General features: G+C 34.1%; 1 protein-coding gene across 1 annotated transcript; it reads right to left on the bottom strand.

Annotated features, from left to right (window-relative positions):
- Positions 1 to 1,670: 1,670 nt before the first annotated feature.
- On the bottom strand, positions 1,671 to 12,225 carry LOC132753348 (serine/threonine-protein phosphatase alpha-2 isoform). The gene is made up of 6 exons (XM_060743800.1): positions 12,030 to 12,225; positions 10,127 to 10,258; positions 8,345 to 8,575; positions 7,277 to 7,605; positions 4,611 to 4,745; positions 1,671 to 4,029 (listed from the first exon to the last, which is right to left on the bottom strand). The coding sequence occupies exons 1-6, from the start codon at positions 12,082 to 12,084 to the stop codon at positions 3,922 to 3,924; spliced, it is 990 nt and encodes a 329-aa protein (XP_060599783.1). The 5' UTR covers positions 12,085 to 12,225; the 3' UTR covers positions 1,671 to 3,921.
- Between the last annotated feature and the right edge of the window lie 87 nt (positions 12,226 to 12,312).

The following is a 12,312-nucleotide window of genomic DNA, read 5'->3' as shown; positions in this document are numbered from 1 at the left end:
TCGGCAACGTTCCAGCTTTTACTGGTGGAAGAAGACCTTCCGTGCACTATTTCAGGCACGAACGGACATCTAAGTAGAACCACCGACGTTCCGTAAGCTAGCTGGATAGCTTCCTCACATGAAAGAATCCAAAGTCCCTGTCGGGATTCGAAACCACAACGGTGAGGGGATAGTCCTATATACTACATTTACCGATACATGTGTACGGTAAATAGTTTGGGTTACAAAGGATGAGTTTTAGCAGACTCGACAACAATGTACTCCAACTGCCTAAGTCTTCTTTGCGTAACAAAAGCTCAACCATGTATTTTTAGCTCGATTATTCGATAGGAATAAGTACAGCTATTGTAGTCACCCGAGCGTCGGCGTCACCACTTACGTTAAACTTTTTGTAATACCTCAAATATGGCTTTGAAACCTTGCACACTTGTTCACTATCATGACCCCAACCTGTAGACAGGAGGAGATAATTGTATCAAGAATTTTGACAGAATTATGCCCCTTTTTCACTTTAGAATTCACGTTAAAGTTTTTGTAATACCACAAATATTTTCAAAGTCCATTGACACATGGCTTTGAACCTTTGCACACTTGTTCAACATCATGATCTCAACATGTAGGAGGAGGTAACTTTATCAAGCATTTTGACAGAATTATGCCCCTTTTTCGACTTTTTTACGTTAAAGTTTGCATACCACCTCAGATATTTTCATACACTATTGACATCTGGCTTTGAAACAAGTTGAAATTTTATACTCTTCTTTGAGAGCATAATAGGCCTATATCTGTAACATTGATCTAAAGGAAAATTTGGCCATTTTGTTAACTTTTTTTTACATTATCAAGGCTCTTTTACTATCAAGCACTAAGAATAGTCGAGCGTTGCTGTCCTACCGATAGCTCTTGTTTATATTTATTCGACATCCGGTACGGTGCAAAACGGTTGCAACTCCTTATCTACAGATATATCAACTCCGCACCAAACGCTCAAAATGAAAGCCGTTTTAACTGTGTGGTGTTCATCTAAGGTCAGAATATACATGCGAGTTGAGAATTTTTACATGTTCGATTTCATAGGAAAACTTATTTCAGTCATAATTATATTGCTTTACCATTTTGATAAAATTCAATAGAAGATGCAGCAGGTTAATTCCAGCAAAAGAATGTATATGCATACAAGTCAGAATGTCACGTGTTAAAATGCTTTAGCTTAAACGCACTGAAGTGCAAATTTAATCAAAGGGAGACAACAACGCCGAGTACTATAACGTCATGTAATTCAAGTTTAATGTAGTCTTGTTGTAGTTTTCTGTTGTTTGTTTTTGGTACTCTAAATCCGGCAACTGTTTTTGTTTTTAATTGTTTCAATCTGATGAAAGGACAGTGTAAAGTTGTAATAAAAGGCAAATTCTTCAAAATTTACATTAATGGAACCATATGAAGAATAACAATTGTCTCCCCTGGACGTTTTCATTCTGTCTCGTATCCTGTCATTTATAACTACAATTACTTCTATTATTCACAGACATGAATCTGTCTGCTAGAAGCATGAGCTCTCAGAAGTGTCCCAGATGCTGCCACACAATCACATAACTCTCTTTAGCCTTGCATAACTAATTATTGCAACTGGTTAATCCATTCTTATGTCAATAAATAGATCAAATAACTCCTTATAAAAATATCTATTCGCTTTATTTGCCAGTTCATATTTAAATAAACAGAGAGAATCTACTAGAAACATTCACAAACACTAGTTAAGACGTGATACAAATAATGTTAAAACTGTACAAAATTCTCTTATCTGTATGCTGGGCTCAAGCTTATAAACCGTAAGACCGAAAACCAGCCTATATAATACAGCTTTTTTCATTGGTCAAAATCAAATCTTCACTTGATGTTGACCGATAGAATGTTGTTTATAATAAGACTGGACTCCCTTTTCAAGTTATATAACAAAGGCCTGTCTGCTGGTTTACATAATAGTGTGATTTATTATAAAACACAATGCAGATATTCGTCACATTTCTACAGTATAGTTAGTCCTGTTCAGTATTTACTAACATTATTTCTTTAAAAACAGAATGGCATTATGAATCAATTTCATTTTTTTTTATCTATTCAAGTTAGTAAATACTTAAAACTTAACATGAGAAAGGGTAAAAAGTTTCTAAAATCAGTAATTTTTATTTACTTTTTGTCATTTCAATATAAAAAAAAACATCTATATTTTCCTATTGACTACTTAATGATTACTTTTCATCTCACTTTCAATATAATACTTCAATATTAAGTCTATGAGTGGTCTCTTACACGTTTTTCTACGAGATTTCTCCTACCTTATTACGCTTTTATCTTACAACAAATATACAATGTACACAGAAAAAACTACAAATACTAAGTTATGTCACAAATTTATGTCACAAATGTTATGTACAATAATCAAATTCCTGCTCAGATAAAAACAGTTCTGTATACCATTTTCTGGCATCCAATTCTTGGTTTTATAGTTCGGCTGGCCACCTTTTTTCCAGTTGGGGAGGAAATAACAAAATACTAAAACTATAAACAAGAAAGTACTTGACCTAGAGTAAAGAGGGATACATAACTTATTAAACTTCTCAAGTCTGAAAAGCATAATTTCTATTTCTTAATATACAGAAAGTGTACTAAAATGGCCGATAATTTTTCTTGTAAAGTTATTGACACAAGACTTCTTTAGCAAAAAGCACAGCACTATTCTGCTTTCTAAAATCACCAACATTTTGATCATTTACAGCTTAAAATGTACAAATAATCTAAACTTCAAATACAGTAGAGACGTTATTTAAAGAGTCAAGACCATATAATCAACCAACATGTGAACATCTTGAAAATAGATATTAATTCACTACATTTGTACTTTCCAGGTGGGCAATGTCATTGAATTGGCATTTTTGAAGGTTCAAAAATGTGAATTTTGTAAGTTTAAACAAACCAGCAAAACAGTGTGTGTATCACAGTAATTATAGTACAAAAATGAGAGCAAGATCAAATAAATTCACTGCTACACTTTCATTACACGGTCTTTGAGAATTACAGCTAAATTTTTTTGATTTTTATGTAATATTTCACCACAAAACATGGTAGCACAACTTACTCAAGTCAAATAAGAAACTAACAGAACGGTTATAAATATAATAATGAAATGTCTCAGTAAATTTATATGTCTTGATGATATAATACATACATATATATATTACAAACTGTTACAGCTTTCGTCAGCGCAACACCTAAGCTATACTTTTCTGAATGATCAAATTTCTCGAGTAGAGATATGATGAAAAGAAAAAAATTCAGAGGTATGAATTATGTTAATACTCTGTGACTAGCCTTTCAAATGATATGATCAACTTTTGACACAAAGTGGAGAGGGAAATCTTCCCTGCAAGTCAACAGGGAAGTTTCAAGTAAGTAATATACTTATTAATGCAAGGGCTTTGTAGTTTTCAATATCAAAATAACAAAAAAAAAACATCCATGATTTTTTTTAGTGAGAAAATTTACAAATGTCAGTTTTACAAACTTCTGTCACACAAAAAAATAACACCAATACATTCATTTCATTGTAGGTCTCACCAAGTATGTACACACTTGTAAAATTAACAACTTTGAAATCCACTCATAAAACAGCTGCAAAATGGGTCAGTCTTAATATAATGTAATATATATACACACACACAGAACATTTAATTTTAAAATTGTCACTTTTTCTACAGCTCTTCTATGAATGGACCAGACCATTTTTCCACGTTTATTCCTCAATTGATCACACAGTGTTTGTCCAAATCCACTTTTTCTCTGAGTCCAACCATTTTGCATGTGTCTAACTGATGCACTATTTTTTCGTCAACACACTCTAATCTCAATTATCCCTTTTATTTTTTACATTTTGCCTTTCCCCCCCTTAGCAGTCCCTCGAGGTGGTGTGACAGGACGTCCTGCGTTCAAGCCTCCATATGGGAATTTTTTCTTGTCTGCTGGTTTTAAGATCTGTAATGTACCATGAGCACAATGTTTACAAACATCTTCTTAAATATGATCGTTAAAATTTCATAATATAGTATTAATAGGGTAAAAAAGTAACAGATGCACTTCATCTAGTCCAGTTTTGGTACAGTGCCCCTACTACATTTTAAGGATAACCCTACTCTCCTCCTTAAAGAGAATGCTAGTCACATTTTTCACAAGACTGAACTTGCATTAGCAGTCGCATCAAGTTAAAAATGAAAATAGTGAACTAATAAAAAAGGTTTGCCTTTTCTGAAATAGTCAAATATATTTAACAAGAAAGTAAAATTTGACCAGTTATGCCATTTAAATAGTTAAATGCATACCCAATGTTTTCGATGGGTATTGGTACATCCGAAGTAAAATTTTTGAGGTGTATTTCATTATTTTAAATGCATAAATATGCATCTTATCTAAAGCTCTGTAAAATTGGATTTTATTTTCTTAAATAAGCAAAAACAAAAACCTCCTTATATTTAATTCTTAATCCACATTTACATATTATGACTCATTTTAACCAAGTTAAAGATAAAAGTAAAAAAATTTCATGTTTTTGAACTAACCTGGAATGAGCACATAAGCGTTTCATCTACACTCATCATAGCACCTGCATTGTCAAATTCACCACAGTAATTTGGGGCAGAGAATAACGTTACAAGTTGACGCTTAGCAAAGAATTCATAACCATCTTCTACTACCTGAAACATAAAACAAATAATGAATAAATACGGCGCTGTTTTCGTCTATAGCAGGGGCTGTTACAGGGCTGCTTTCCCAAAGAAAAAATAATTTTTTCCTTCCACTTCTGCAAAAATACTGTGTAATTTTCCCCCAAAATTAAGGGCAGGGCTGCTTTCCCAAACTGTGAAAAAAATCCCTGATTTTAGTAACTTCCTCTAACAAGAGGGCCATGATGGCCCTAGATCACTCACCTGACCCATCAAACTCATCCGAACAATTACCTAGACAAGCATTCTGACCAAGTTTCATGACAGGTGAGTCAAAAATGTGACCACTACAGTGTTAACAAGGTTTTTCCATATTTGGGCAATGTGACCTAGTTTTTCATCAGAGATGACCAATGTTCGAACTTGACTTAGAAATCATCAAAACAAACTTTCAGACCAATTTACAGGATATTTGGAGCAAAACAGTAGCCACTAGTATTAACAAGATTTTTCTATTTTTACCTCCTGTGACCTAGTTGTTCATCCGAGATGACCCATGTTCGAAATAATCCGAGCAATTACCTAGACAAGTTTCCTGACCAAGTTTGATGACAATAGAGTCAAAATTGTGACCACTAAAGTGTTAACAAGTTTTTCTATTTTTAGCTCCGCTGACTTTGTTTTTCATCCGAGATGACCCATGTTCGAACTCATCCAAGCTATCACCTAGACAAGCATCCTGACCAAGTTTGATGATGATTGAGGCAAAAATGTGACCGCTCGAGTGTTAACAAGGTTTTTTCTATTTTTAGCTCAGGTGACCTAGTTTTTCATCCGAGATGACCCAAGTTTGAACTCATCCCAGCTATCACCTAAACAAGCATCCTGACCAAGTTTGATAATGATTGAGGCAAAAATGTGACCGCTAGAGTGTTAACAAGGTTTTTCTATTTTTAGCTCTGGTGACCTAGTTTTTCATCCGAGATGACCCATGTTCGAACTCATCCAAGCTATCACCTAAACAAGCATCCTGACCAAGTTTGATAAAGATTGTGGCAAAAATGTGACCGCTAAAGTGTTAACAAGGTTTTTCTATTTTTAGCTCAGGTGACCTAGTTTTTCATCCGAGATGACCCAAGTTCGAACTCATCCCAGCTATCACCTAAACAAGCATCCTGACCAAGTTTGATAATGATTGAGGCAAAAATGTGACCGCTAGAGTGTTAACAAGGTTTTTCTATTTTTAGCTCTGGTGACCTAGTTTTTCATCCGAGATGACCCATGTTCGAACTCATCCAAGCTATCACCTAGACAAGCATCCTGACTAAGTTTGATGATGATTGATGCAAAAATGTGACCACTAGAGTGTTAATAAGGTTTTTCTATTTTTAGCTCAGGTGACCTAGTTTTTCATCTGAGATGACCCATGTTCGAACTCTTCTGAGCTATCACCTAGACAAGCATCCTGACAAAGTTTGATGATGATTGATGCAATGTGACCACAAGAGTGTTAACAAGGTTTTTCTATTTTTAGCTCTGGTGACCTAGTTTTTCATCCGAGATGACCCATGTTCGAACTCATTCGAGCTATCACCTAGACAAGCATCCTGACCAAGTTTGATGATGATTGAGTCAAAAATGTGACCACTAGAGTTTTAACAAGGTTTTTCTATTTTTAGCTCTGGTGACCTAGTTTTTCATTTGAGATGACCCATGTTCGAACTCATCCGAGCTATCAACTAGATAAGCATCCTGACCAAGTTTGATGATGATTGAGGCAAAAATGCGACCGCTAGAGTGTTAACAACTAAATGTGAATGAACGACGGCCGACGGACAATCATCGATCCTAAAAGTTCACCCTGAGCATGCTCAGGTGAGCTAAAAAGATACTTTATCTAAACTCAGTATTGTTATGTCCTCCCATCCACTTTCTCTTGTGAATGAGGCTCAGAGCAACAATTTATAGATGTGCCTTTAAAATAATACCTAACAAACATTAGGCAGCAAATGCATTCTAATTAATGCATTTTATCAATTTTGATGCATTGTTACTATAAATTAATGTGCAGGCACTTAAGTGACATTATGCTCATTTTCAAGATGACCTGAATTGACCAGATATTTCAAAAGAATGACTGTAACAGTGATTGACCAACAGTTGATATAGGAATATGTTACGGATAAAATATAAATTTGCCTACAATAGAAATAGACTCATTTTATAAAATGAATGTTACAGGTAAATTTGATGGATACTTACAGAAATATCCTTGGGTTATGCGAGTTATTTATTTAGTGTAATGTAAATAAAATTGAAGAAACTAAGCAAAAAGATAATCGATTTTCAATTGTCCACTCACTATATACCCCTGGCTGGCCGCTGGGCATTATGTCATTTTAAAGAACCTTCATAAATTTCTAACCCAGTCACACTGGCATGAAATGCTTTATACACAAAAATGTAAAGATAATCTGCTCCTTGGTGACTCTAAAATGTAACATCTTCCAAAGCGCAGAAAACAAAGTAAATAAGCACTAGTTATTTAGTGCAAGTCTTACTTGATGTGCCCTACATATAAGATCCAGATCGTGTTTGTGAAGGAATTTGGCCACTACTTCTGCACCGAATGTAAACGATACTCCTCTGTCATTTTCTCCCCAGCCCATCGTTTCCTTGTCTGGATCTGACCACAACAAATCGCACAGAAGACCTTGATCTGGTACGTCTGTTGGTCGCATGATACGCCTGATCTGTTCCATAGACTGAAGGTCGGGACTCAGACCTCCGTGACAACAGAAAATTTTTTCATCTATAATGGCTGCGATGGGTAAACAGTTGAAACAATCTGTGAATGTTTTCCACAGTTTGATGTTGTATCTTCGTTTACCTAAGAAAATACAAAAGTAGTTCCTTTAGAAGTTTAAATAACCTCTCCTTAAAGATTTGAAATAATTCTGAATACCTTTGATAATGGATAATTTATTTTTGATCATTTTCACTACAACAATCTAGTTATATTAGACGTAATTAAATGTCTTAAATAACACTTCAGATGTATTTAAGTTGTCAGATCATTCAACATCACCTGTCAAGCAAAATACAAAGTGGACGCAGATGATTTTTTAATAACTTTCTTATCAAATATCAGGCACTGTTTTATGTTCTTTCTTTAACGTCAGTATCTTTTGACAATTTGTTTAATCAAAAAAGTACATCACACATCAACTTATCAATAAGATTTTGAATTCATTTAACAAAATAAAAGCAAAACGGCAATAGAACAAGTTTAATAGGATATATAAATTTTGTTTGGTTTGTTTAATTTCAAGTTAAATGTTGACAAAGCTTTTACTGATGGAGGATGACCAATGTCACAACTCTGTTATTTCAGGCATTGGAAAGAACACTGGTAGAACTAACAATCTTCTGCTTGTTTTGTTGGGTTTTAACCAACCCCGGGATAAATAGACTGCAGTATTTCAAACCCATTTAGCCAACTCATAAAATCATGCAGGGATACATGGTGGCTGCAAATGTGATGCCTAAACCTTAACCATTTAAGGCAACATATCAGCCACACAGGCTAGATGGTATAGACAACAAACAATGAAATGATCTTTACTTACATTCATCATAAAAGCCATATATTCTGTTAATACTGGCACATTCATGATTGCCCCTGAGTAAGAAAAAGTTTTCTGGGTATTTGATCTTGTAAGCTAACAGAAGACAGATTGTTTCCAGAGATTGCTTTCCTCTGTCCACATAGTCCCCGAGAAATAGGTAATTGCTCTCTGGAGGGAAGCCACCATACTCGAACAATCTTAATAAATCATAGTACTGTCCATGTATATCACCTGAAATAAGAACATGTTTCTTTAAATTATAATTATATTTATTAATATAATTTAACAATTTTACCCTATGAAAAAAAAACATTCATACATTAGTATAACTTTATTATTGAATCAGCTTCAAGTAGTTTGAATGTTCTAATTTTAACTGTTTCATACAATGAAATATAAGATATAGTACATGTAGCTCAGGGCCCTCAATCCAATTTGGGGGAAGCGGTTCGCTACCCTCAGCAGGGGGAATTTTAGTGTATGGGGGGAATTTTTCTCTTTTCTTTTATTATCAAGTACACTTATTTAAATATCAGCTGTTTTTATTTACATGTAAAAAATCCATAATAGGTAACACTAAACTGTTCAGAAGTGATTGATAAGATTTGAAGAAAAGTTTTTAACACCTTACACCATCAGATCTTTATGCTGCTTAGCTTTCTTTATGATCCCCCCCCCCCCCTAATCATTTAGAAACACATCCAGACAAATGTCTCCATTTCCACTAATATGAACAATACATGGACCTAAAGTAAATTCTATTCATACACTACATTTCTAGTGTTCTAACACACCTTTTAATAAGACAAAGCTTCCTTTTCTTGACTTTGTAAAACCTGGGACATAAAAAAATGTCCCAGGTAAAACATTCGTAAAAATCGGCCTCGCGAAAATATGTGACAAATGAAAATTTGTTTGTTTTCTGTTTACACATCCACAATTCTAGTTGTTTCTGATGTAAATTATATAAAATTAAATTGATTGTTTATTATAAGATCGTTTTTCATCAGTTATTTAATAAAGTATCATGAAAACAAAACTTACAAGTTTGTAATTCACGGCAAAATTTACCGTGGTTGATGTAACATTTTGAAGACAAAAAAAATGATTTCATGAATAAACAATTTGAAATCAAATTGTTGATGGGAATTGTGATTTTCTTCTGCATATTTCTGTTGAAATTTTAGCATTTTTACAGGATGAAAAGCCAATATGTGACGGTAGATTTTGGGGAAAAAAACAAACGGAAACGTGCAGACATGTACTGTACGATATTCCGCTTACAAAATAGACGTCAAATAGATGGATTTTAATTTTCAAAAACAACGTTAGTTTTAATTTTTCTCTTTCACACTTTATATGTTTTGAGGGGGAATTTTTATCTCTGTTAGGGGGGAAAAAAACATACTATTTCGGTGGGGGACTGCGGCCGAATATCGGCCGCAGATTTGGTTGATCGAGGGCCCTGTAGCTTATCATATCCCTTTTTTATTATATCAAGAATTATAAGTCTTGCTTTATAGTCTTGATAGCAACTATAAAGAGACATTTCCTTTCAGTCTTGTGCCTTTTGTTAATTTCGGTCATAAATAGCAATTAGCATTAAAATTTACAAACCAATCAGGCTAATAACTTGACAATTTTCTCTTTTACTGGCCCAATAGCTAAGAGAAATTATTCTTTATTTTTTTTTTTGCTATTTGGCTAAATGTCAATTTCAACTGCTGTCATTCCAATTACATATTAAGCATAACAGAAAATAGAAGATATTTCCATGCATACCACATATTTTAAGAGGTGCTTCTAATTCCAGGAGAATAGGCTGACTCAGGAACAGTTCCCTTGACTTGAGACACAGCCCTCTAATCTCAGATTCTGTCAGCTGTACATTTTTGCCAGGTCGAGTACCACGAACTGAAATTTACAATTGTATTAATTTTTTTCTAAAAAGGAAAGAATCACAATTAACATCATGTGCAGACAGTGAATATATGCTTAAAATGTCAATTGTCCAGAATATGAATGATGCATTTTGTTATCATTACATTTCATGTAACCTATAGCTTGGAAAACTGGCTGCAAAATGAAACCTTGTGACAATTTCTATCTTTAATTCAACACAACCCCTTCTGAAACAAGAAAAGTAAATTAGCACATACATGCACAATTTTTTAATATGAAATGTCGGAAAATAGGACAAAGAAACACAAAATTTATTAGATTGCTAAACTTTGACTGTCTTACTGACTCTGTGTTCAAAATTAGCAGTAGACTGATAGCCTGTGACTACCAAATTTTTCTTCAGGCTGCCAATATTTCACAGGAACATCGACTGTGCAACCATATTTTCAGTGGCAAATATAAACAACTGTTTTGTACGAATGAATCAAGTTAGGGAAATGTCTTTCAGGCTAGTGAATATTCTAATCTGCAATCTTTGAAATTAACATTTTGAAGTTACTGGCCATTCGGTAACATTTGAGAAGTTACTGGCCCAAAACCAACTTTACTAGCCCGAATAAATATTTCAAATTTTGATGGGTTTTTTTCATATCTTTAATGCTGAAGGTAAATGGACAATGGAAAACGGAACATAAACAAAGTTGATTACAAATAAATTACTCGCTTTACATTGCTAACGGAAGTAAGCCAAGAAACAGTAGTGACGTGACAAAAAGTGCGCGGTTGAACACTACTATAATGAATTTCACGATAGGAAATTCTACTCGCCAGACAGGCGTGCATAATTGGATTTTTAGTCGCCTGAAATTAATATTTACTCGCCAGGACGATCGGGCGAGTGCTAATTACGAAGCCTGAATCTGGTAGCTCAACCAGGCAAGTGGATTCGTTTCCGAATTCCGTACACTGCTGAATTGTCAAACTCCCTTCCTTTCAGTGCTTATTGGATGTCAATTAGACAGAAGCTATCTGCAGCATTCATTGCAAACACGATTGAGAGACTTTGGAAGGAAGAAATTCTCCTTTTTTTCAGTCTGATGCCAAGTGGTGGTTTACTTTGGGTGCCATTCGCAAGTTAAATTCCCAACTCTCCATGCAAGAACAGTCCTCTCATGTTTACAGGAGGGGTTAAATCCGCCCCGTCATTTTTACGGTTAGAAGCCTCCTATTTGGACGCTTGGGCTTTTGTCCTTCCCTTGCAGTTGAATCTAAGCTAGGTTTGTTAGCTACAATTTGTTAAAAATGTCACATGAAACATAAAAAGATATATATTAATTGAAATAATTAATTATAAAAGATTAAAATATAGATTTTAATATTTCTCTACTCAAACTTATTCCCTATGTGTTACTGTAGGTAACTTAAGAATTTTAACCGAGAGGTATTTATGAGAGTTAAATGACTGATACATATACAACAAGTGGTTCACTTTTCATTAAAAATACTGAGGTTTCTTTTTATGCTTGTTATTCCTTCAAAATCCCCAAAATCTGACACTTCCAATTGAAACGTCAAATATCATTCATTTAATTTATCAATGTAAGGGATCTGAAGCTTCTAATATTGAAAATCTTCAGTGCAGAACCTTTCTTTAAAATGGATATGATTAATTATATGTTTTAGAGGATACATCTATATTTCAATTCAATTTGGTCTTCCAAAACTTGAAAGACAGATATCGTCTTTTACAAACAAGGACAAAGCAATTTTGATTTGCACTTACCCTCTAAAAGCCTTGCAATTATGCTGTCTATATTTAATTTGTCAGTATCGGCCATTCCAGAGATGTATGAAGTATAAGCTTTTAATACTTATTGTCTTTTCTGCCTTCAAACCTGGCCGATGTTTTCGGATTTCTGTGATGTACCAAAATATTTACAACTGGAAAAAAGATGGCGGCCGTTTCGAAGGCGGATGAATTTGCTGTATTCAATATTACCGGTGTACGGTAAAGCGGTCGCAATTTGAAGGGACTACTTTATAATATTTTGTGTATTTAACAATAA

The sequence above is a fragment of the Ruditapes philippinarum genome, unplaced genomic scaffold, assembly GCF_026571515.1.
Source record: "Ruditapes philippinarum isolate M1 unplaced genomic scaffold, ASM2657151v2 ctg2047_1_1_1_1, whole genome shotgun sequence".
Classification (NCBI taxonomy): Eukaryota; Metazoa; Mollusca; class Bivalvia; order Venerida; family Veneridae; genus Ruditapes; species Ruditapes philippinarum.
This window is presented reverse-complemented; position numbering and strand designations above follow the sequence as displayed.